Source organism: Aotus nancymaae, unplaced genomic scaffold (assembly GCF_030222135.1).
Source record: "Aotus nancymaae isolate 86718 unplaced genomic scaffold, 86718_ANA_hifiasm-v0.15.2.pri h1tg000012l, whole genome shotgun sequence".
Taxonomy (NCBI): domain Eukaryota; kingdom Metazoa; phylum Chordata; class Mammalia; order Primates; family Aotidae; genus Aotus; species Aotus nancymaae.
In genome coordinates, this window is record NW_026988423.1 from 47,107,174 (window position 1) to 47,132,961 (window position 25,788).

The 25,788-nt window shown below is 53.6% G+C and overlaps 1 protein-coding gene across 4 annotated transcripts in view; it reads right to left on the minus strand.

Moving 5' to 3' along the window:
* The window catches only part of GTF2IRD1 (GTF2I repeat domain containing 1), a 147,118-nt gene that overhangs the window by 62,953 nt on the left and 58,377 nt on the right, over positions 1-25,788 (minus strand). For all 4 annotated transcript variants that reach the window (XM_064375648.1, XM_064375647.1, XM_064375646.1 and 1 more), the window contains exons 3-10: positions 22,864-23,005; positions 19,919-20,074; positions 16,706-16,889; positions 15,044-15,354; positions 13,551-13,640; positions 10,208-10,291; positions 2,992-3,175; positions 731-756 (exon numbers count right to left, since the gene is read on the minus strand). In XM_064375648.1, the coding sequence (XP_064231718.1) occupies positions 731-756; positions 2,992-3,175; positions 10,208-10,291; positions 13,551-13,640; positions 15,044-15,354; positions 16,706-16,889; positions 19,919-20,074; positions 22,864-23,005 (1,177 nt within the window). The remainder of the gene's footprint in view (positions 1-730; positions 757-2,991; positions 3,176-10,207; positions 10,292-13,550; positions 13,641-15,043; positions 15,355-16,705; positions 16,890-19,918; positions 20,075-22,863; positions 23,006-25,788) is intronic.

A 25,788-nucleotide genomic window follows, 5' to 3' on the forward strand; every position in this document is an offset into this window, starting at 1 on the left:
TCCAGGCTGGAGTGCAGTGGTGTGATCTCAGCTCACTGCAACCTCTGTCTCCTGGGTTCAAGCGATTCTGCTGCCTCAGCCTCCCAAGCAGCTGGGATTACAGGCGCCCACACCATGCCCAGCTAATCTTTTGTGTTTTAGTAGAGATGGGGTTTCACCACATTGGCCAGGATGGTCTGGAACTCCTGACCTTGTGATCCACCCGCCTCAGCCTCCCAAAGTGCTGGGATTACAGGCATGAGCCACCGCGCCCGGCCAGAGCCCGCATCTTCCTCCTGGGACAAGTGTGCTGGCCCACGGGCCACTGCATGGGCTCTGGAGTCGCACGGCTGGGCCTGCAGCCAGGGACCTGTGCCCACCTGGGCTTCCGTTCCTCTATCTGCACATGAGGATAGAAATGGAGCTACTTTCATAGGATTGTTGGAATTCTATTAAAATAAAATATGCTGGCAGCTTCGAAGAGAGCCTGGCACAGGTTCAGGTTCACTAAGCTGGCACAGGGTAGTGTCCAGCTTTAGTCCTCACTCGAAGCTGCGAGGGGCCGCCCTGACAGTCTGTCAGCACCTAGGAGCCCGGGACCCATTTCTGTCCCAGGACACAGAAGCCACAGCTCATCCTCCCTCCCTCCCCAAGGGAACTCAGGAGGACCAAGTCCAGGATGGTGGCAGCTCAGGTTCTGTTGGGGAATCAACTGGGAAACTTCAGAATGGGCTAGATGGTCCCCACATACCTGTGAAAATTCGCTCGTCAAACATCCTGGGGAGAGAGAGAAGGAGATGGGCATGAGAATGGTGTAGGCTAGAGGGCTCTCCCGGGGCTCGGGGAGATGCCTCAGGTCCCCTTCAGTGGAAGTCACTGAGTGACACAGGCACAGCCATAGACCTGGGCACCCGAGACACGTGCAGGCAGGGGAGGGCATGTCTGAAGCCTCAGAACATCCCAAACCGTTTATTTTTATTTTTGGAGAAGGAGTCTCACTCTGTTGCCCAGGCTGGAGTGCAGTGGTGCGATCTTGGCTCACCGCAACCTCCGCCTCCCGGGTTCAAGCGATTCTCTTGCCTCAGCCTTCCAAGTAGCTGGGATTATATGTGCCCGCCAGCACGCCCTGCTAATTTTTGTATTTTTAGTTGAGACAGGCTTTCACCATGTTGGCCAGGGTGGTCTCAAACTCCTGACTTCAAGTAATCCACCCACCTCTGCCTCCAAAGTGCAGGGATTACAGGTGTGAGCCACTGCGTGTGCCTGGCCTCATTATTTTTATTTAATATTTTTGTGGAGATAGGGTCTTGCTTTGTTGCCCAGGCTGGTCTAGAACTCCTGGCTTCAAGGGATCTCCCTGCCTTGGCGTCCCAAAGTGCTGGAATTACAAGCATGAGCTACTACACCCAGTCTAGACACTGGACTTTTTTTTTTTGAGACATGGTCTCTCTCTATCACCCAGGCTGGAGTGCAGTGGCATGATCACTGCTCACTGCATTCTTGACCTCCCTAGGCTCAGGTGATCCTCCTGCCTCACCCTCCCAAGTAGCTGGGACTGGAGGCGTGCACCACCATGCCAGGCCAATTTTTGTATTTTTAGTAGAGACGGAGTTTCACCATTTTGGCCATGCTGGTCTCGATCTCCTGACCTCAGGTGATCCACTCACCTCGACCTTCCAAAGTTCTGGAATTACAGGCGTAATCCAGGCCACCACATCTAGCCTATTTTTTATTTTTTGAGACGGGGTGTCACTCTGTCACCCAGGCTGGAGTGCAGTGGCATGATCATAGCTCACTGCAGCCTCAAACTCCGGTGCTCAAGTGATCCTCCCATCTCAGCCTCCAAGTAGCTGGGACTACAGGCACCTGCCACCACGCCTGGTTAACTTTTTAAATTTTTTTTGCAGAGACGAGGTCTCACCATATTGCCCGGGCTGGTTTCAGGCCTGTTTTATGTAAGTGAGGCACAGAGTGGTTAAGTAACTTGCCCAAGGACACCCAGCTAGGAAATGTCTTTAAGTACACCGATGCACTTGATGTTTTAATTCATGAGGGAAATGAGGTCAAGGAAAAAAACACCTGATGCTTATTAAACATGTGCTGTGTGTCAGGTGTGTTTCATCCACTTTTTCACTTTATGTTAGGAAACCCCCTGGGTGGGGAGCATCAATGTCCCTTTTCCTTTTTTTTTTTTCTTTAAGAAACAGGGCCTTGCCCTGCCACTCAGGCTATGCAGGCCTGGGCCACATAGCAAGATCCCATCTCTACTCAAAAAATATATTACCAAGTGCCTGATCAGGCCAGACACTGTGCCTGCATTTTCCAGTCAATCCTCAAAAGACCCAGAAGGAAGAGGCCGCACAGCTACTCTAAGGAGTGATAACAGAATCCTCTCCCAGGCCTGTCCGATTCTCTGTTAAGTTAGGAACGCATTCATTCTGCCCCTGCTCCATCACTGCCTCCCCAGGTCCCTGCTCAGCCCAGATGCCCCCAAACCCCAAGCCCAAGCCAAGCCTGGAGTGGAAGGTCAGGCCCCTACGCTCACCCGCTGCACCTCTTTTTTTTTTTTTTTTTTTTTTTGGTATTTTTAGTAGAGATGGGGTTTCACCATATTGGCCAGGCTGGTCTCGAACTCCTGACCTAGTGATCTACCTGCCTCGGCCTGCCAAAGTGCTGGGATTACAGGCATGAGCCATAGCGCCCGGCCTCTTTTTTATTTTTGAGATGGAGTCTCCCTCTGTCACCCAGGCTGGAGTGCAGTGGTGTGATCTTGGCTCATTGCAGCCTCTGCCTGCCGGGTTCAAGAGATTCTCCTGCCTCAGCATCTTAAGTAGCTGGGTTACAGGCATGCACCACCACACCTGGCTGATTTTTGTATCATTAGTACGGACAGGGTTTTGCCATGTTGGCCAGGCTGGTCTCGAACTCCTGGCCTCAAGTGATCCGCCCGCCCTGGTCTCCCAAAGTGCTGGGATTACAGGCGTGAGTCACCGTGCCCAGCCCCACCCGCACCTCTTAATGATGAAGTGGATGCCGTGCCGCTCCTCCAGAATCCGCTTCAGCTTGGGGACTCCATAAGTGCAGGGGCGCTTGAAGGGGATCTTGTCGGGGATGCCCACGATCTCCACAGCCTCCGGGTCGCAGGCGATCTTCCGGTAGGGCACGGGGACCATGTGGTCCAGGCCCAGGGCTTCCGCTGGAAAGATAACCAAACGGCAAGGCTGAGTGTGAGACACGCTGCAGGGTGCGCAGGACCCAGGGCTGCGGTCACCATCACTCCCACCATCCCTACTCCACTCTGGCCATGTAGTGGCCATAGGGATCCTGCAGAAATGTCAAATCATGTCATTTTTTTTTTTTTTGAGACGGAGTCTCCCTCTGCCGCCCAGGCTGGAGTGCAGTGGTGTGATCTCAGCTCACTGCAACCTCCACCTCCCAGGTTCCAGAGATTCTCCTGCCTCAGCCTCCCAAGTAGCTGGGACTACAGGCGCCCACCACCAAGCCTGGCTAATTTTTTGTATTTTTAGTAAAGACAGGGTTTCACCATGTTAGCCAGGATGGTCTCGATCTCCTGATCTTGTGATCCACCTGCCTCGGCCTCCCAAAGTGCTGGGATTACAAGTGTGAGCCACCATGCCCAGCCATGTCACTTTTATGTTAAGAAATTGGCTGGGCTGGGTGCAGTGGTGCATGCCTGTAATTCCAGCACTCTGGGAAGCTGAGGTGGGCAGATGGCTTGAGCCCAGGAGTGCAAGACCAGCCTGGACAACATGGCAAGATCCCATCTCTGCAAAAAGTGAAAAATAAAAAGCTAGGCTTGGGGGTGCACGCCAATAGTCCCTGCTACTCTGAAAGCTGAGGTAGGAGAATCACTTGAGCCTAGGAGTTCAAAGCTGCAGTGAGCCAAGATCATGCCACTGCACCCCAGGCTGGGCAACAGAGTGAGACCCTGTCTCTAAAAAAATAAAATAAAAAATGTCCAGTGGCTCCCATCTCATTTGGTGACAGCCAAAGTCCTACCTATGTGACTTCACCACCTCTGACATCATCTGCCCTCTTTCATGCCTCTGTGTGCTCCCCTCAATCCCCTGCCACTCCCTCGGTGCTTCCCCCACCCTCACCAGGAGCATACACTCAGTTCAAGGCCTTTGTACCTGTTCTTCTGTCTTCCCAGATCCCTTTCTCCCAGAAATTCACAAACATCCATCTGTCTGTTCATCTAATCATCCATCTGTCAATCCAACCATCTGCCCATCCATCTATCCATCCATCCATCCATCCATCCATCCATCCATCCGCCCATCCATCTATCCATCCATCTGCCCATCCATCCATCCATCCATCCATCCGCCCATCCATCCATCCATCTGCCCATCCATCCATCCATCCGCCCATCCATCCATCCATCTGCCCATCCATCCATCCATCCATCCATCCATCCGTCCATCTGCCCATCTATCCATCCACCCATCCATCCATCCATCTGCCCATCCATCCATCCATCCACCCATCCATCCATCTGCCCATCCATCTAACCATCTACCCATCCATCCATCCATCTACCCATCCATCCATCCATCCATCCATCCATCCATCCATTCATCTGTCCATCCATCCATCCATCTGCCCATCCATTCATCTGTCCATCCATCCATCCATCCATTCATCTGTCCATCCATCCATCCATCTGCCCATCCATTCATCTGTCCATCCATCCATCCATCCATTCATCTGTCCATCTATCCATCCATCTACCCATCCTTCTATCCATCCATCCATCTATCCTATCCATCTATCCATTGTTCTATCCATCTATCCATCCATCCATCTTTTCTTCCTTCCTTCCCTCCCTCTCTCCTTTCAGGTGTTTGCTCAAATAGCACCTTGGCAGCCTAATGCAGCCCCCTCCATCCCTCATTCTCTCCCCTGCTGTGTCTGTCATCCATTGCTCATCACCTGACATTACATCCACACTCATCTCTATGTGTGTTCACTATCTGGAAAGGAAGCTACATAAGAACAGGGGTTTTGGCCAGGTGTGGTGGCTTATGCCTGTATTCCCAGCACTTTGGGAGGCCACGGTGTTTGGGGAATGCTTGAGCCCAGGAGTTCAAGACCAGCCTCGGCAACACAATAAGCAGCCATCTCTATAAAAATAGAAAAAATGAGCCGGGCATGGTGGAGCACGCCTGTAATCCCAGCTACTTGGCAGGCTGAGGCAGGAGGACCACTTGAGCCCAGGAGTTCAAAGATGCAGTGAGCTGTGACTGCACCACTACACTCTAGCCTGCGCGGCAGAGTGAGACTGTCTAAAATAGAGTAGGGCTTTTGTTTCCTGCCTTGCCACTGTGACCTCAATGGGGCTGGGCACACGCTAAGTGCTTTCTGCATAGTCAGTATACAAATGGCTAAAGGAGGTGCCCAAGCTTGAGGCTGGCTCTTGGCAGATGACTGGTTGCACAGGTGAGCACAGGTGTGTCCCTTCTTGCAGGGAGGAGCTGAGCACGCCCTCCATTCACCAGCGCCATAAACAAGACACGGCCCAGAAGCTGACAGCTGTGCCAACAGCCAAGCAGACAGAATCCAGGCTCATGACCTGGTTACTTGCTCTGTTTTTCCAGACTTACGCCATTCAGTCATTCACTTCCACCCCAGCTCAACCTTTTCATTCATTCATTCATTCACCAAATACTTTTTTTTTTTTAATCTGACGGAGTCTCGCTCTGTTACCCAGGCTGGCGAATCCTGGCTCATTGCAACGTCTGCCGACCAGGTTCAAGTGATTCTCCCTGCCTCAGCTTCCCAAGTAGCTGGGATTACAGGCGTGGGCCATCATGCCCAGCTAATTTTTTGTGTTTTTAGTAGAGACCAGGTTTCACCATGTTGGCCAGGCTGGTCTTGAACTACTGACCTCAGATGATCCGCCGGCCTTGGCATCCCAAAATGCTGGGATTACAGGCATGAGCCACCGCATCCGGCCCAACACCAAATACTTTTTAAGCACCTACTATGTTCCTAACACAAGCTGGTACTTACTTTCTTTCTTTTTTAGAGACAGGGTCTTGCTCTATTGCCCAGGTTGAAGTGCAATGGTGCAATCACAGCTCACTGCAGCCTTGACTTCTAGCTAAAGTGATCCTCCCGCCTCAGCCTTTTGAGTAGCTAGGACTACAGGCATGGGTTACCATGCCTAGCTATTTATTTATTTATTTTTTTTGAGAGATGGGGTCTTGCTATGTTGCCCAGGCTGATCTTGAACTCCTTGGCTCAAGTGATCCTCCTGCCTCAGCCTCCCAAAGTGCTAAGATTACAGGCATGAGCCAGTGCTCCTGGCCTTAAGCAAGTACTTTCACGGGTCACCCATCTCCCCAAGGCTGGCCTGACCATCCACTTCACTCTTGCCTCCTCCTGTGACCTTGGACGGGGCCATGACACGCTGTCCTCTGTCCTCCCCGCCGGCTCCCACATCTCCTGGCTGCTCCCTGTCCTAGTCCTAGCCCTGCTTCACATGCTTTCTCTGTGTTCCTACAAGTGCCCGCCCAGAGCTGGACCTCCCTCCAGCCCCGCCTGGGCCCTCCCTTTGGGTGCCTTTGACATTGTTTTCCTGTTGATGCAGCGGCCGCGGTCTGCGTTGGTGGTTTTGGCATCCAGATCCCACTGAGAAGTCACACTTAGCTCATTGTCAGATTAAACCCTCGAAATCTCAACAGCTGGGAAATCGTCTCTCCCCACCACCCCCCACCTCCCACACCAGCAGCAACCCCAGCCCCAGCCCCAGCCCTTGAGCAATCCTTTGAGTCGCTACAATTTCATCTCTGGCCGGTTCATCTGGTTTATTGGGGCCTGTTTTTCCAGCAGCGGGGAGATTCAGTGGACAGAGGGCCGACTCCCCAACCCTGCTGTTACTCCTTGGGAAGGGGCTGGCTTCACGCAGAGCCACCTTGCACCATCCTTGGTCCCTCACCTGGTCCTAGCATCTTCCCGGAGGACATGTCCTCAAGGCTTCCTGAAGCCTAACATTTCCCCCAGTTCTTCTTCTTCTTATTATTTTTTTTTGAAATGGAGTCTCACACCGTTGCCAGGCTGGAGTACAGTGGTCCAATCTAGGCTCACTGCAACCTCTGCCTCCCAGGTTCAAGTGATTCTCCTGCCTTAGCCTCCCGAGTAACTGGGATTACAGGCGCACCACCACGCCTGATTAATTTTTGGTATTTTTAGTAGAGACAGCGTTTCACCATGTTGGTCAGGCTGGTCTTGGATGCCTGACCTTGTGATCCACTCGCCTCAGCCTCCAAGTGCTGGGATTACAGGCGTGAGCCACCACGCCCGGCCCCCAATTCTTATTTTTCTGTTTCTTCCCTCTCTACACTGCCTGCACTGTCGCTGGCCCAATTCACCCAGACTTGGTGGCTGGTAGAACTGGAACCAGGAGTTCCTTACCCACAATCGGTGGGATGCCTTGGGCTGCCAAATTCCATCCCCACCACCCATGGGGACCCCAGTACTCCTGGGTAGCTGCCTTCTCCCCTGCACAGCTCCTCAGAGAGCGATCTGGCTTATGGGGAACAAGGTCTTGACCACTCCACACCCAGTACTCCTTGTATATGACCCAGGAACTGACATTTGGAAAACGCTTGGCATTCTGGAAAGTCCAGAGCATGGGACATGCCAGAACACTGGCCTGGGCGGAACTCTCCCAAGGCAGGCAGAGCTGGCTCCTCCCTGGCTCCCCTCCCCACCTGGCTCACACCTGCCCAGGGCGGGGAGAGACTCAGGGGCACCTGCAGACAGCCCTTTGCGGTACTGAGGAGTGAGGAGGCGTGGCCGGGCCAGGGTGACCACATCAAAGGCAGCTGGCTACCCCAGGCTCCTCACTAAGGCCTCCGGAGTCTCGCTCAGCCCTATCCCAATGTGGAAAGTCCAGCCCACATGCAGAGGTGCCGCAGCTGTGGTCTGAATCACAGGGCACCTCCTCCATGAAGCCCCCACTGACTTCTGACTTCCCGGCCTGTTGAGATTGTATCTTCCTGGGAATTATCCTCTCTTCCTTTTTTTTTTTTTTTTTTAGAGAGGAAGTCTCACTCTGTCACCCAGGCTGGAGTGCAGTAGCACGATCTTGGCTCACTGCAACTTCTGCCTCCAGGGTTCACGTGATTCTCCTGCCTCAGCCTCCCGAGTAGCTGGGATTACAGGGGCCCACCACCTGTGCCATGCCCAGTTAATTTCTGAATTTCCATAGAGACGGAGTTTCGCCATGTTGGCCAGGCTGGTCTTGAACTCCTGAGCTCAAGTGACTCACCCACCTTGGCCTCCCAAAGTGCTGGGATGACAGGTGTGAGCCACAGTGCCTACCACTTGCATTTTCTTTGCAGAGTGAGGTGGGCTGCCATCTGCTCTGACCCTGACTCTGTCTTGGGTGCTAGGGACAAAGAGAGGGGTCAGGTGCAGTCCTGGCCCTCAGGAAGACAACGGCAGACAAGGGGCATCAAGTTCCCAATGTGTCACCAGGCGCCGTGGCTCACGCCAGTCATCCCAGTACTTTGGGAGGCCAAGGTGGGCAGATCACGAGGTCAGGAGTTCAAGACCAGCCTGACCAACATAGTGAAACCCTGTCTCTACTAAAAATACAAAAATTAGCTGGGTGTGGTGGTGCGCACCTGTAATCCCAGCTACTCAGGAGGCTCAGGCAGGAGAACTGCTTGAACCTGGGAGGCGGAGGCTGCAGTGAGCTGAGACTACTGCACTCCAGCCTGGGCACAAAGCAAGACTCCATCTCAAAAAAAAAAAAAAAAGTTCCCAATGTGTCACAGAGAGGGAACCATCAGGGTACCCAGGCTGGGCAGCGAAAGGCTTCCTGGAGGAGGTGACTCCCAAGACCAGTCTCAAGGAACAATTAGGAATTTGTCCCTAAAACATGAAAACAGCGTGCCAGGCAGAGGGCACAGCACGGGTAAAGCCAGGGAGGCAGGAAATGGTGTGCTGTCGTGCGGGACTTGCACGTGAAGGCAACAGAGATTTTTCTGGGCCCTATGAGTGGTTCCCCTGATGGGCAATCTGTTTTGTTTTTTTGTAGAGATCTTGTTCTGTTGCCCAGGCTGGAGTGCAGTGGTGTGATCATAGCTCACCGCAGCCTCAACCATCTGGGCTCAAGCAATCCTCCCACCTCAGCCTCCAAGCAGCTAAGACCACAGGTGTATTGTTAATTTTTAATTTTTTTTTTTTAGATGGAGTTTTGCCCTTGTCCAGGCTGGAGTGCAGTGGTTCGATCTTGACTCACTGCAACCTCTGTCTCCTGGGTTCAAGTGATCCTCCCGCCTCAGCCTCCAGAGTAGCTGGGACTACAGGCATGCGCCACCAAGCCCAGCTGATTTTTATTATTTTCAGTAGAGATGGGGTTTCTCCATGTTGGTCAGGCTGGTCTCGAACTCCCAACCTCAGGTGATCTGCCCGCCTCACCCTCCCAAAGTGCTGGGATTACAGGTGTGAGCCACTGCGCCTGGTCTTTCTTTTTTTTTTTTGGAGACAGAGTCTCACTCTGTCACCCAGGCTGGAGTGCAGTATCATGATCTTGGCTCACTGCAATCTGCACCTCCTGGGTTCCAGCAAATCTTGTGCCTCAGCCTCTTGAGTAGCTGGGATTACAGGTGTGTATTACCACGCCCAGGTAAATTTTGTATTTTCAGTAGAGACAGAGTTCCACCATATTGGCCAGGCTGGTCTCAAACTCCTGATCTCAGGTGATCCGCCTGCCTCCACCTCCCAAAGTGCTGGGATTATAGGCATGAGTCACCGCATGTGGCCTAATTTTTAAATTTTTTTATAGAGATGGGCGGTCTCACTATGTTGCCCAGGCTGGTCTTGAACTCCCGGCCTCAGGTGATCCTCCCACCATGGCCTCCCAAAACGCTGGGATGACAGGCATGAGTCACCGTGCCCGGCCCCCAGACAGGCAATCTCTGCCCCCAACCTGCCCCGCTCCCCACTGCCGAGCCCAGGTCTGGGGCTTTGCCATCAGTTCCGCCCCCTGAAGAATCTGGAAGGGAAATATTGACACAACCACCCCCTACCCAGACAGGAGGAGCCCGAGCCGGATGACATTAGCGTTGCCGGCGCGCGGGAGCCAGCATATGGCTCCCGCTGCCGTGTTGGGGAACACGAGTGATTGCCACGTAATGAGATGCTCAACACGGCTGCTGGGGCCACACGGCGGGCCGCGCCGCCCACTCACCATATCTGCTGTTAAACAGGATCTGCACACACTCCCGGAGCGTGTTGATGTCTTCGGTTTCCTTTATGAAGGCGTCCCACTTCTCTATCAAAACACAGGAGGCACAAGTGAGCAGGGCCTCCAGGGACGGTCGCACGCCCTCCACAGGCCGTCACCCCCGGGCTTTTACCTCCAGAGCCCCCGAGGCCAGCCCAGCCCCCAGCCCCCAGCCCTTCCACCCTCTCCCACGTTGCGTACATGAAGGCAGGGTGCTCTGATGGTCCCCCGCCTGCCCTCTCCTCCTGCTCTGACATTTGCCTCTGGCCTTTCCCACAGGTGTGGCGTCAGTGCTGGCTCAGCCTGTCCATCCCGAGCCCATCCTACCCCAGACATACAGGAGGCTGGAAGAGCAGTCCTCCCAGCAGAAAAAGAGGTCAAGTCTTTTTTTGTTGTTTGAGACGGAGTCTCAGTCTGTCGCCCAGGCTGGAGTATACTGGCATGATCTCAGCTCACTACAATCTCTGCCTCCTAGGTTCAAGTGATTCCCCTGTCTCAGTCTCCCAAGTAGCTGGAACTATAGGCACGCACCACCACATCCAGCTAATTTTTTATACTTTAGTAGAGACGGGGTTTCACCATGTTAGCCAGGATGGTCTCGAACTACTGACCTTGTGATCTGCCTGCCTTGGCCTCCCAAAGTGCTGGGATTATAGGCGTGAGCCACCGAGCTCAGCCCCCGCCCCTCCCTTTTTTTGAGATGGTGTCTCACTCTGTCACCCAGGCTGAAGTGCAGTGGCCCAGTCTCGGCTCACTACAACCTCCGTCTCCCAGGTTTGAGTGATTCTCCTGACTCAGCCTCCCAAGTAGTTGGGATTACAGGTGCATGCCACCATATCTGGCTAATTTTTGTGTTTTTTTTTTCGTGACAGAGTCTTGCTCTGTTGCCAGGTGCCAGGCTGGAGTGCAGTGGCGAGATCTCAGCTCACTGCAACCTCCGCCTCCCGGGTTCAAGCAATTCTCCTGCCTCAGCCTCCCGAGTAGCTGCGACTACAGGCATGCGCCACCACACCCAGCTAATCTTTTGTATTTTTAGTAGAGATGGGGTTTCACCAGGTTGGCCAGGCTGGTCTTGAACTCCTGACCTCAGGTGATCCACCTGCCTTGGCCTCCCAAAGTGCTGGGATTACAGGTGTGAGCCACTGTGCCTGGCCCGAGGTTGAGTATTTTATTTTTTAATTTAAATTAAAAAGAAAAATTAGAGATGGGGTCTCACTGTGTTGCCCAGGCTGGAGGGTAGTGGTGCAATCATAGCTCATTGTAGCCTCAAACTCCTAGGCTCAGGTGATCCTCCCGCCTCAGCCTCCCAAGCAGCTGCGATGACAGGTATGAGCCACCACTCCAGCTGTTTTTTTTTCTTTTCTTTTTTTTACAGACAGGGTCTCACTCTGTTGCCCAGACTGGAGTGCAGTGGTGTGATCATAGCTCACAGCAACCTCCAACTCTTGGACTCAAACGATCCTCCCACTTCAGCCTCCTGAGTAGCTGAGAGCACCGGTGCCCACCACCACGTCTGGCTAAGGGCTGAGTCTTGCTCTTGGGAATGTAATCCTCGTGCCTCCTACATCTGAGGTCTCACTCAGCACTGGCCTTCTTGGTTTACCCTAAACGCTCAGCTCTGCTGGCCTCTCAAAACCTCTGTCTTGATTGAATAATAAGTGATTGTTGGTTCATTTATAATTAATAAAAGTAACAACTTTAATTTTTTAAGTGCTTATCTGTGATAAGTACTTTATATATATATATATATATATTATCCTATTTAATTCCTTATGACAAGTTTTAAACAGAGATATTATTCCCATTTTGCAGATAGGAAAACTGAGGCTCAAAGAAGCTGAGTATCTTGCTTGCGATAACCCAGTGAGATTCTATCTCAGCTTGTGCCCCTGGCCCATGGACCCGTCATGCTGCTGTTCCATTCGGATATTCAGGTCCCCTTCCCACCAAGGCTGGACCTTGTTTGGGGCAGTGGCAGTGGGGAGAGCGGGGAGGTGGGGGCGGGTCTCCATTCTGATCCCAGGAGACTGGGTTTTCTTTCTTTCTTAAAATTTTACAGAGATGGAGTCTCACAAGGTTGCCTAGGCCAGTCTAGAACTTCCAGCCTCAAGTCATCCTCCCACTTCCGTCTCCCAAAGCACTGGGATTATAGGTGTGAGCCACCACACCTGGCCTAGGACTGGGTTTTCTTACAGAACCTCTGCCTGGAGGTGAGACTGAGAGCCTCACAAAGCAAAACTGCTGGCAAGTCCTGCTACATTCTTTCTCTGTATAACTGAATCCCACATTTTCCTATACTCAGGCCTTCTGTGTGATACTTTAAAAATCCGTCTACATTTTTTTTTTTTTGGTATATGTATCGCTTCCTTTAAAAGGTGGAGTTTAACTCCTCTCCCGCTGAGGGCAGGCTGGATCATGTTTCTGGCTTCTAACAGATAGAATATGGCAGAAGTGACAATAATTTCTGAGGAGGGGTCATAAACGCCATGTGGCTTCCTTTTTCCTCTCCTTTGGATCAAGAACTCGGGGAGGGGGGAACCAGCGGCCATGTTGTAAGGATGCTCAAGCAGCCCCATCAATGCTGACCCACATGGTGGGAACTGAGGCCTCCTGCTAACAGCTGTGTGAATGAGCTCAGAAGTGTCTCCTCCAGCTCCATCTGAGCTCTTGGATGACAGCAGCCCCAGCTGACATCTTGACTGCAACCTCATGAGAGACCCTGACCCAGCACTGCCCAGCTCTGCTGGTCCTGAATTCCCAACCCCCAGAAACTGTGAGGTAATAAATACTTGTTGTTTTAAGCTCCATTTGGGGGTTATTTATTTTTTGTTATAACTTTTTTTAGAGATAGGGTCTTACTGTTGCCCAGGCTGGAGTGCAGTGGTGCAATCATAGCTCACTGCAGCCTCCAACTCCTGGGCTCAAGTGATCCTCCTGCCACAGCCTCCCAAGTAGCTGGGACTACAGGTAGGCACCACCACATTCATCTAATTTTTCTTATTTTTTGTAGAGACAGTGTTTCACTATGTTGCCCAGGCTGGTCTCAATCTCCTGGCCTCAAGCAACTCTCCTGCCTCGGCCTCCCAAAAAGCTGGGATTATAGGCGTGAGCCACCGTGCCTAGTCTTGGGTAGTTTATCACATAGCAATAGATAACTATTCCACCCTGCTTTACTCGCAGCTGCTTGAGCACAGCTGTTCCTCCTTTCTCTCACAAAGACCCAGGAGACACATTTCCATTTCAGTGAGCACCGCCTCCAACCCCCGATTCCCACTCAGGCCAGGGTGCTGCGAGGGCGCTGTCCTACCTGACTTGTCATGGACGATGGAGAAGAGAATGCGCTTGGAGGCATGGACGTTCTGGATGAGAGGCCCGCCAGGCCCCGGGGGCTTCTGTCCTGGACAAGGCAGAGAAGGAAACAGGTTCCAGGTGGGCCCCAAGAGGGTTCCCCAGAGCTGGCCCCAGCACACAGGCCCTGGCTCTGGGGTAATAGCCTCATCTGCCAGCGAGACCCCAGAACTGATTCCCGTGATCTCAAACTCAAGGCAAAGTCCCTGACCAGAGGCCTAAGATATCCTGCACCAGAATCTGCCAGCCAAAAGTCAGATTATCAAGAAAGGGATGTTGGAGGCAACTTTTCCAGGTAAGAACACTTGTTTTACGTGTATAAGCTTGAAGCCCTGGTCAGCCCACATGTTTGGGCTTTTCCCCCCTTATAACAGTAATAATTAATAATAATAATAGTGAATATAACTTACAAGCACCTACTATACAGGCCAAGCATTAGATCCAGTGGTATTTTTTTTTTTTTTTGGTAGAGATAGGATCTTGCTATGTTGCCCAGGCTGGTCTCAAACTCCTGGGCTCAAGCAATCCTTCCGCCTCAGCCTCCCAAAGAGCTGGAATTACAGGTACGCCTGGCCAGACCCAGTGCTTTAACACAGCAACTCTCAAACTCAAGCACATTGGAACACTTGGAGAGTTGTGCAAAGAGACTACTGGGCCCCATCCCCAAAGCTTCGATTCAGCCACACTGCAGTGGGGCCTGAGAATGTGGATTTCTAACCCTCTCTCAGGAGATGCTCCTGCCACCGATCTGTTACTTAATCATGATAACACTTCTGGGAAGCAGGTGCTGTTAGCATCCCCATTTTATAGAGGAAGAAACTGAGGCTGAGAGTGCAGAGCTGCCCAGGATACACAGCCACTAAGCAGAGGAGCCAGGAGATGAGTCCAGCTGCTCCTCACCTGCAGCTGTTTCTTTTGTCCTGTCCACCCCGGGACCTACTTTCCCCAGTGCCCTTAATCAGGCTGGTTGCAGTGGGTCCTCATTGAATGCATGGGGATGACTAGTATGCCTACTTCCTTTATAACACGTGATGTGGATCTCCCACTTTTGACACCTGAAATATTGCTGCTGCTCTTTTTTTGGAGGCAGAGTTGTGCTCTGTCACCCAAGTTGCAGTGCAGAGGTGCAATCATAGCTCAATGCAGCCTCAGACTCCTGGGCTCAGGCGATCCTCCTGCCTCAGCCTCCTGAGTGGCTGGGACCCAGGGAGTCCTCACAGGCATCTCTTAGTCCAAGGCCAAGGACATCATTCACAGATGGCTGAGCAGAGACCCAGGGTCCCAGGGGGTCTCAGCCAGGACACCATCTGTCCAGCCCCATCCCCATGCCCAGACATGGCTCCTTCCAATCTAGGAGGGCCCAGGCATCCTGACCTGCCCTGGGAGGATGTCCCCTGAACAAATGACCTCTGTCCCACCCCCCAGACTTGGAGATCCCAGCAGCAGTGTTACCACAACAGTCGGAGAAATCTTGGGCACTGGCAGCCTTGGGCTCTGGCATGGGCCGGCCCAGGCCCAGGTCGCTGGGGGCAAGGGGATAGGAAGGCGGTTCCTGCTTGAGCTCTCGGATGGCGTGGTTGGGGAGCGCCGTGCTGTACAGGAAGCTGGCCACGGAGGAGGAGGTGGCAGTGGGGGGAAGGTCCTGGGGTGGCACCTTGGGGGCCTGGCCATGCAGGCCACAGTCCCGTGACCCCTTGGGTATCAGGGAAACACCGTTCAGCTCCAACAGGGCCTTCGAGTCCCGCCCGCCATCCTCAAGTGGCCTGGGTAAAGGAGAGGACACATGGACAACTTTGTACATCTGTTTTACGCATTGCATCCCTTCCTCTGCAACCCCGAATCCCCACCCCTTGCAGAACACAGTGGCCCCAGGAGGAGGGCAGGACAGGAGCTAGTCTTTCACTTTACAAGTGGGGATGCCGGCTCAGAGGCGGGAATGGTGTCCAGAGCCACAGATCTAGGCCACCGGAGGACCTGGATGCAGCGCCTCTGCTCCAGTCCACAGATCAGGTCCTGCCAGGTGCAGCTGACTGCCTCCTGTCTCCTGCGGCACCCCTCCCCTTCCCTGCCTCTACATTGCCTGGGGCGCCTCGCAGAAATGGACTCAGGCTTAAAGCCTCCAGGCTGCTTTCCTGGCTGTCCTGACAATTGGAACTGCCTCAGACCAGCCTCAAAAACCTAATCTTCTGTGGGTCCCTAATTAACCCTGGATTTACAACCTGAGCAAGCACACAACGTGGTTCTCCCACTTCTGACACCTAAAAATGCCACCTTTTTTTTGAGACAGAGTTTTGCTCTGTCACCCAGGCTGGAGTGCAGTGGCGTGATCTTGGCTCACTACAACTTCTGCCTCCCAGGTTCAGGTGATTCTCCTGCCTTAGGCTCCCAGGCAGCTGAGACAACAGGCACATGCCACCAAGCCCAGCTAATTTTTTTTTTGTACTTTTAGTAGAGATGGGGCTTCACCATGTTGGCCAGGCTGGTCTTGAACTCCTGACCTTGTGATCCACCCACTTCTGCCTCTCAAAGTGCTGGGATTACAGGCATGAGCCACTGTGACAGCCTCCCCTCTTTTTTTTTTAAGAGACGGGGCCTTGATCTGCTGCCCAGGCTGGAGTGCAGTGATGCAATCACAGCTCACTGCATCCTCTAACTCCTGGGCTCAAGCAATCCTCTTGCCTCAGCCTCCTGAATAGCTGGGACAACAGGTGTGCACCACCATACATGGATATTTTTTTTCTTTTTTTTTGGCAGAGACAGAGTCTTGCTACATTGCCCAGGCTGGTCTCAAACTCCTGGCCTCAAGTGATCCTCCCACCTCAGCCTCCCAAAGGGCTGAAATTACAGGCGTGAGCCATTGCGCTCAACCATTTTGGTGCTATTTTGTCCCAAGTCGTGTCTCTCCTAATCTCTTTGCAGTGCAGAAGTTCCCTGGGAAGACTTCCAAGGCTTAAGGACCTGGCTCAGATCCTGCTCTACGACTTTGCTTTTACTTCACCTCCACCATCAGACTAGGAGTTTTCACAGCCAGAGTCTCCTATGGGCCTCTCAAGTCCCTTCCCCTCTGGATAAGAGACCTCCAGCCCCCAGCCTCAGGCTGGCTACCTCACTCACCTCTTGAGCTTGAAGCGGATGCGGTGGCTGTGTTCCAGGATGGCCATGAGGGCCTTGGGGTCGTACTCGGCCGGCCTCCGGAAGGCCAGGCCCTCGGGCAGCCCCTGCACGGCCAGCAGCCCCGGCTCCCTGAGCAGCCGCTCATAGGGCAGCGGCACCACACTGGCCCTTCCCAGGGCCTCGCCTGTAGGGGGAGTCCAGGAGAAGGGCCTGGTATGAGAGAGCAGCCAGGCTGGGGTCGGGACCGCTGTGCCCCAGAGCAGGGGCAATGTTGAGTGGCTCCCCTTGGTGCAGGGTTCCTGCGGATCCCTCACAGCTGCAGACTTAGTGCAGAATAACCGCCTAGAGGCTAGGGGTGGGATGGGCGGGTGGGTGCTGAGGACAAGGCCCCATTGTCTGCAACTGGGGGGCTGGGGATCCCCCACTGAGGGATTCCCTGCTGCCCTCCCTGGCCAAGCCCCTTTCTACTCTGGGCACGTGGCTGGAGGGGAAACCAGGGACTGCAAGGGTCCAGAGGACAAAGTAGAGGGGGACGATCTGGCGGGAGCAAAGAGGGCAGAAGAGCTGGGCGCGGTGGCTCACGCCTGTAATCCCAGTACTTTGGGAGGCTGAGGCGGGTGGATCACGAGGTCAAGAGATCGAGACCATCCCGGTCAACATGGTGAAACCCCGTCTCTACTAAAAATACAAAAAATTAGCTGGGCATGGTGGCGTGTGCCTGTAATCCCAGCTACTCAGGAGGCTGAGGCAGGAGAATTGCCTGAAACCAGGAGGCGGAGGTTGCGGTGAGCCAAGATCGTGCCATTGCACTCCAGCCTGGGTAACAAGAGCGAAACTCCGTCTCAAAAAAAAAAAAAGAGGGCAGAAGAGACAGAGAAGGAGAGACTTGCATGAGCCAGGCTGCGAGGAAAAAGCTGTAAAGGCCGGGCATGGTGGTTCATGCCTGTAATCCCAGCATTTTGAGAGGCCAAGGCGATGGATCACTTGAGGCCAGGAGTTTGAGACCAGCCTGGCCAACAGGATGAAACCTCATCGCTACTAAAAATACAAAAATTAGCCGGGCACGGTGGCGGGCACCTGTAATCCCAACTACTCAGGAGGCTGAGGCAGGAGAATCGCTTGAACCCGGGAGGCAGAGGCTGCAGTGAGCTGAGATAGCACCACTGCACTCCAGCCTGGGTGACAGAGTGAGAATTTGTCTCGGGAGAAAAAAAAAATGGTGTAAGGTTGAAGAGAGAGAGACTGAGAGTGGGGAGAGAAAGCAAGAAGGAGAGGAAGTGGAGAGGGAGCAGAGATACGGCATTCAGAGAAAGACGGAGAGAGGAGGAAGAGACAGACTAAGAAGACGCAGGGACAAAGATGGGGCCGGGGGCACAGAGGGGAGGCAGGCTGGGCACTGAGGACTGGAGGATGGCCCAGGGGGCTGGGCACTGATATCTGCTGTCACCCCCAGTCTGCAGCCCCCACCCTGAGCCAGAAAGAGGCCTAGGCTCTCACAGCCTCCTTGAATTCTGCCTGAAGTGGACAAGGGGGGCCAGGGCAAGGTGGGCAGAGGTGCAGGTGACTGTGCATGAGCCCTGCAGCTGGCAAACGTGTCGACAGGGGCACAGCCAGGCATGCATGGCAAGTCCTCATCCCAGGGAGGCCAGCGTGACCACCCGGGGCCTCTGGGTACCCCTCCTTCTGACATAAGAACAGCAGAAGTTTCCTTGCAGACCCTTTGTGGGAAGTAGAAAAGCTCCTTTTTAAAGTTTCCATTCTGGTTAAAAAAACATAAGTGCACTGATAACTTTGTTAAGCCCTATCCTACGTAGCTGTGAGACATGCCATGCTTACAGGCACGTAGTACATTCTATGTCCTTGTACTTTAACCAAGATATCTGTGCTGGACGTGCTTACAGGCCATGTCCCAGCTCTCCACTGCTTTTACCTGTTTAGAAAAGTTTTCAGTTGTTAGCCAATCAGGTTTTAGTTTCAATTGTGAGGTCTGGCTCCAGCCAATGGAGATCAGACACAGCAGTAAGGACGACCCCAAATGCGTAAGGGATAAATGTGTCTGTTTTCCTTTGATCATTGTACTCTCGTGGCAAGATGGCTGGTGAGGGTACCCTTCCTGCAGCCCAGGAAGTAAAAATTGCATGGCTGAAAAATCCTTTGTCTCAGTGCTGATTTTTCTTTGCAGCACCCAGCATCTATTTCCAACACCCTTGCTCCATAAAACCAAAGGCTACAGTAGGAGAAGGGTAAAGCCAAATCAGAAATGAATTAAGTGGGACCCTGAGGACCAAAGGGACCTGTCCAAGGTTGCCCAGGGAGTGTGAAGGCCACCACTGGGTCCCCCAAAGCCGACTGCAACCTGACGCTTCCCAAGGGAGGCCGGGTCTCCTTTTCTCTCCCTGCAGGAGAGACGTGGCTGAGCAATTAGCCTTCACTTAGTCATTCAACAAACACTCTCCAAGCACCTGCTGTTGCTGGGCCCTGAACTGCAGGCTGGAGACAGTTAGAAAGAGCAGACTCAGCCCCTGACCCTGGAGAGCTCCTGGGCTGGTGCGGGGACAGGGCACTGTGGGTGCCAAGAGTGGGGGGTGTAACCCACTGTGAGGGGGCTTCCAGGAGCCTCTGCGCCATGCGGGTGTCCGCCAGACAGAGGAGGGGAAAGGCAGTCTTGAAAGATGCCACGGCGCCAAGGCCAGGGCATGTGAAATGAACCAGCAGGTGCTGGAGAACAGGAAGTGGTTCTGTAGGGAGGTCGGTAGGGCCCTGTCGTTTAGTGGGAGAAGAAGGTGGGGAGGGAATGAGGATGGGTGTGTGGGCCCCTGTGCCATGCTCAGGGTGACTGGGAGCCCCCCCCAGGCTGTGGAGGGAAGAACTTCATTCATGATCAGACTTGTGCTTTGAGAAGACGCCCTTGGCTGCAGGGAAGGTGTGGGGAGCTGGCCTTGAGGCAGGGAGATCATGGCAAGCCCAGGTTTATTTCTAGGTGAGAGGTGGCAGTGACTTGAACCAGGGCAGGGACAGTGGGGGTGGAGGTCTAAGAAATGGCTGGAGCAGAATACTGTGCCTGGGAATGCAGAGATGAGGAAGGGCTGGGGTAGCCAGTACCCTCCATGCCTTGGGATCCGGCTTTGCCCAGGGCCCGTCCTGGGACAGAAGGGGGCCCCCTCTGCTCCCACCCTCCCTGGGGCCCCCAAATGGAATGAGGAAGGATCTTACTATAAAGAACATCAAACACCTCCTCTACCATCTTCCGCAGAAGGTACACATCTGAGCCGTGCTCCAGCGAGGACCGTGGAAGGCTCCGGCCGCCGCCCTCGCCCCGCTGCACCTTCTTGGGGTGCTCTGCCTCTGGATCCTTCCACGGGGGCCCTCCTGTGGGACACAGAGCACGCCAGGCCACAGTGAGCACCCATCTCACCACCCACAGCCTTTGAGCTGGGATGTCTCTGCTCTGTGCTGAGCCATGGAGTCTGGCACCCAATGCAATACACAAGTGAATGAATGAAGAACTAATGACTGAGCAAGCCCGATCCCCACCACCCCACTGAGGGCCAGGGCTGATCATCTCAGAGTTCCCAGTGCCTGGCCCAGGGCTGGGCCTCACCTCTGGTCACCTCTAACTTGCTGTGTGACCTTGGCTAAGTCCCTTCTCTCTCTGAGCCTCAGTCTGTGAATGCTCAAGGGAGAGACCAGCTATCCTGGCTCAGAACTGGGGTTTGATGAATGTTTGTTCCATCTGCACCTTTCTTTTTTTTTTTCGAGATTGAGTCTTGCTCTGTTGCCCAGGCTGGAGTGCAGTGGTGCGATCTCAGCTCACTACAACCTCCACCTCAAGGGTTCAAGCGATTCTCCTGCCTCGGCCTCCCGAGTAGCTGGGATTACATGTGCGTGCCATCACACCTGGCTAATTTTTGTATTTTTAGTAGAGATGGGGTCTTACCATATTGGCCAGGCTGATCTCAAACTCCTGACCTCAAGCGATCCACCCGCCTCGGCCTCCCAAAGTGCTGGGATTACAGGAGCCACCGCGCCCGGCCCCATTCAGGCCTTTCTGTCCTCTGACACAAACACCCTCTTGACTAACCTATGTCCCCGTTTTCTGCTCTGCCAGAGGGAGAAACAATGGGCACCCTTGCCCCTGCTCCAAGGAGGCTGTGGGTTGGAATCAGCAGCTTCTTGCCAGGCTGGGCCAGGCTGGGGACCTGAGAGTATTGGTGGATCCTTGGGAAATGTGCTAGAAGTTGCATTGGAAAGATGAGAAGGGGGGCCTGTGGCCCCCCTCCCAGCTTGGAGCCTGTTCTCCTCTGGGATCTGCGGAGCTTGAAATAAACCAGCCGAGTTCCCGGTGCTATAAATAGTGGCTCTGCCTGGCTGGAGAAGTCAGGTGCACCGCCCCAGGCCCTGGGAGGCTGGGGCCACAGGCCGTGCTGCCATCCACTCTACCCAGCCCCAGTCCCCCATCCTGGCCTGGGAGAGGGCCTAGGTTCTGAGGGTTGAGTGGGGTTGGGGGGACTGGCTGGGGGCATGGCTGCACCCCAGTAATGATAGGCCCAGCGCTGGGGGAGGCCCTTCCCTGACACAGCTGATCTTAGGGATGTGATGTGAATACTAATCATAGTAACAACAGCTGGTGTCTATTGAGTGTGAACCAAGTGCCAGACACAGCCCTAAGTGCTTGCCAGGTACGAATTTGTTTAACCCTCAGACCCACCCGTTCTCCCCTTTCACAGATGAGCAGGTTGAGGCACAGCAGGTGTGGGCCCAGGCAGCCTGTTCCCTTTTTTTTTTTGAGACAGAGTCTTGCTCTGTCGCCCAGACTGGAGTGCAGTGACACAATCTCGGCCCACTGCAACCTCCACCTTCCAGGTTCAAGCAATTCTCCTGCCTCAGCTTCCCAAGTAGCTGGGACTACAGGCACGTGCCACTATGCCCAGTTAATTTTTTTTTTGTATCATTAGTAGAGACGGGGTTTTACCATATTGGCCCGGCTGGTCTTGAACTACTGACCTCGTGATCCACCCGCCTCGACCTCCTAAAGTGCTGGGATTACAGGCGTGAGCCACACCGTGCCCAGCTGCAGCCTGTTCTCTTAACCTCATGCTACACCATGGTTCTTTTGAGATGGGGTCTCACTGTTACCCAGGCTGGAGTGCAGTGGTGGCATCGTAGTTTACTGTAGCCTGGAACTCCCAGGCTCAAGTGATCCTCCTGCCTCAGCCTACCAAGCAGCTGAGACTACAGGTGTGCACCATCAAGCCTGGTTTTTAAATTTTTTGTAGAGACAGTGGTCTCAATATATTGCCCAGACTGGCCTCCAACTCCTGGGCTCAAGTGATCCTCCCAGTTCAGCCTCCCAAAGTGCTAGGACTACAGACATGAGCCACTGCACTGGCTTAAGATGTGACTTAACAATGACAGCATCTGTCCCCTCGGGTTGATGTCAGGATAAGTGAGTTAGCATCAGAAAGGATGCCACGTACAGTAGGCTTTCAATAAATCTTACTGAAACATGGCCGGGTGTGGTGGCTCACGCCTGTAATGTCAGCAGTTTGGGAGGCTGAGGTGGGTGGACCACTTGAGGTCAGGAGTTCGAGACCAGCCTGGCCAATATGGTGAAACCCCGTCTCTACTAAGAATACAAAAATTAATGTGTGGTGGTGGGCAGCTGTAGTCCCAGCTATTCGCAAAGCTGAGGCAGGAGAATCGCTTGAACCCGGGAGGCAGAGGTTGCAGTGAGCCGAGATCGCATCACTGCACTCCAGCCTGGGCGACAGAGCGAGAATCTGTCTCATAAAAAAAAAAAATCATGTTGGAAGAAGTGCATTTGGTCTTTGTGTTCAGGGATACACAGTTAAGAGGAAGAACTGGGCAACCTTGAGCCTTGTCCCCATCTGGAAAAGGCAGAGGGAAGTGACTGGCTCTGGCCCAACCTAGGGTTCACCCGGCCAGTGTCTGTCAGCTCGGGGGCTGCTGAATGATTCCATCAAAACCCACGGCTGCCTCAATAACACCACGTTGGAAATCTCAGACAACGCCACTTTCCCAGTTCATCTCCCACACACCGCCACCCTGGCTAGACAGGGTTGGGGACCCAGAGACGGGCTGGAGCATCTGCCCTGGGGGAATGGCGGCCCGGCCCTCCGGCACCCTGGGGTACTCACGGCAGAACCTGAGGAAGTCTGACTGTAGCTCCTTCCGGGCATTCAGGAACATTCTCCCCTTCTCCGTGCCCACCACGAAGGCGCTCTCATCGTGCACGGCCACACAGGCCACCTCGGCGTTCAGTTTGGACAGCGCTGAGCACTGTGGGAAGAGCAGCGTGTGTAAGCGGAAGGACTCCCCCCCACTCCAAACACGGCTAGTACCCGCTTCCGGAGTGGGAGGTGAGCTCCCAGCTGCCTGAGACCCCAGCAGCAGCTCCAGGGGCAGATGGTCCCTCCACTGTTCTTGGTCTTAATTTTGTAGTGGGAATGAATGAACGACCCTCCAGGGATTGGCGATGGGGGGCCGGAGGAGGACAGATGTCCTCTGCTCCTCCCTCCAAGGTCCCCGTCCTTGGGGTAAGCCCACCTTAGCCCCAGCCCCAGGGACAATCTCGTGCTGGGCTCTCTTGGCCCCTCTGAAGTCCTCGATGAGGAGGAGGTGAGAAGAACCACAGGAGAAGCAGGGATCAGACAGATTGGGGCTGCAGTCCCACCCTGGCCACTTCTGGGCTCGTTTCCACATCTGTTTTTTTGTTTTGTTTTGTTGTTTTTTGAGACGCAGTTTCCCTTTTTCGCCCAGGCTGGAGTACAGTGGGAAAATCTTGGCTCACTGCAACCTCCGCCTCCCGGGTTCAAGCGATTCTCCTCCCTCAGCCTCCTGAGTAGCTGCGATTACAGGTATGTGCTACCACACCCAGCTAATTTTTGTATTATAAGTAGAGATGGGGTTTCACCACGTTGGCCAGGCTGGTCTTGAACTCCTGACCTCCGGTGATCCGCCCACCTCAGCCTCCCAAAGTACTGGGATTACAGGAGTGACACTGTGACTGGCCACTTTCCACATCTGTAGAACTGGGGACAAGCAGCCCAGCTGCACGGTGCCACTGGACTTGGGTATGGGGATTCAATGGCTTGAGGAAAAGGATCTCTAAACTAGGCCACCCTATACAGGTATACAGGCAGCTGGCTACGCTCATGGCCCCAGAGTCGAGGTCTGCAGCCCCATGGCACAGAGGCCTTAATGGGGGGTCCCTGCAACCAATACCACCAGCATCTCAAGTCTCTGACCTGCCTCACCAGGAAAACCCTGACTGTGAAGCCTGTGGCATGCAGTTGTGCCTAATAAATGCTAGTTTTCATCTGAGTCCGGTAGTGCTGGCAGCTATAAATAAAATCTGGCTTCCACAGTTCTGTGCTGTGTGACGCAGGACAGGTGACCTCTCTGAGCCACAATCTTGCCTCTTGTGCCAGCCCCAGACAGGAATCGCTATGGTTAGGAAGTGGTGTGGTCAGCATGGGGCCAGGAGGCCTGTCCTCCAGGGTCCCTGCTGGAAAATTAACACCCAGGGGCACTCATTTTCTCCTCACTATGATAAAAACAAAACCTTGCTGTTCTTTTCCTGTGTAGGAACACTGGCGTATTAACAAAAAATAAATAGGCTGGGTGTGGTGGCTCACCCCTGTAATCCCAGCACTTTGGGAGGCTGAGGTGGGCAGATCACCTGAGGTTGGGAGTTCGAGTCTAACCTGACCAACATGGAGAAACCTCGTCTCTACTAAAAATATAAAATTAGCCAGGTATGGTGGTGCATGCCTGTAATTCCAGCTACTCAGGAGGCTGAGGCAGGAGAAACACTTGAGCCCAGGAGGTGGAGGCTGCAGTGAGCTGAGATCACGCCACTGCACTCCAGCTTGAGTGACAGAGCAAAACTCCATCTCAAAAAAAAAAAAAAAAGGAAATAGCCACATGTCGCTAGTGATGATGGCACTGGCTATCAATGCCCATGTCAGCCACACCTCCATCACCGCCAAGCTAACAGTGCTTTGGGACACAGGGCTGAGCTCCTGGGGTCCCCTCTTCGTGAAGGTCACTCTGCATAGGGGAGGGGTCGTTGTGAAGAGACTGTGGCACCCAGCCACTTTCCCAGGGGTGTCTCCTACCTTTGCCCCAAACACCACCTAAGCAGCCCTTTGAAATTGAGACAGAGCCTTGTTCCCCAGGCTGGAGTGCAGTGGTGAGATCTCGGCTCGCTGCAACCTCCGCCTCCCAGGTTCAAGCAATTCTCCTGCCTCAGCCTCCTGAGTAGCTGGGACTACAGGCAGGTGCCACCACACCAGTCTAATTTATTTATTTTGAGACGGAGTCTCCTTCTGTAACCCAGGCTGGAGTGCAGTGGCACAATCTCTGCTCACCGAAACCTCCACTTCTAGGGTTCAAGTGATTCTCCTGCCTCAGCCCTCCAGGTAGCTGGGATTACGGGGATTGCCACCATGCCCAGCTAATTTTGTATTTTTAGTAGAGATGGGGTTTTGCCATGTTGGCCAGGATGGTCTCGATCTCCTGACTCCAACTGATCCAGCCGCCTTGGCCCCTAAAAGAGCTGGGATTACAGGCATGAGCCAACATGCTGGGCCAGATTTTTTTTTTCTTAACACTTGCATAACTTCCCTCCAGGAAAAGGCTGGAGAAAATGGTATTACAATGTCCTCATTTGGGATAAATTGCTATAGGTCTAGGCATGCAGGCAATAGGGGCAGAGGAGTGATACAAAGCCCCATTTCTCTCTTCCCACGCAAGATGCAGTTAGAAATCTTGCTTTAATGTTGGGAATTACAGCTTTTTTTTTTTTTTTGAAACGGAGTCTCGCTCTGTGGTATGATCTCTGCTCACTGCAACCTCTGCCGCCCAAGTTCAAAATGGCTGCCCACACATGATCCCCCAGGTCACGGAGACAGGCAGGTGGTTCATTCACCCCAGGGACAAAGTGGGAATGCAAGAGGGGTGAAGGGACAAGGGGACAAGGGCCGGGAGCCAGCGTTTATTCCAGGACTAGGTTTTTTTTTTTTTTTGAGACAGAGTCTGGCTCTGTCACCCAGGCTGGA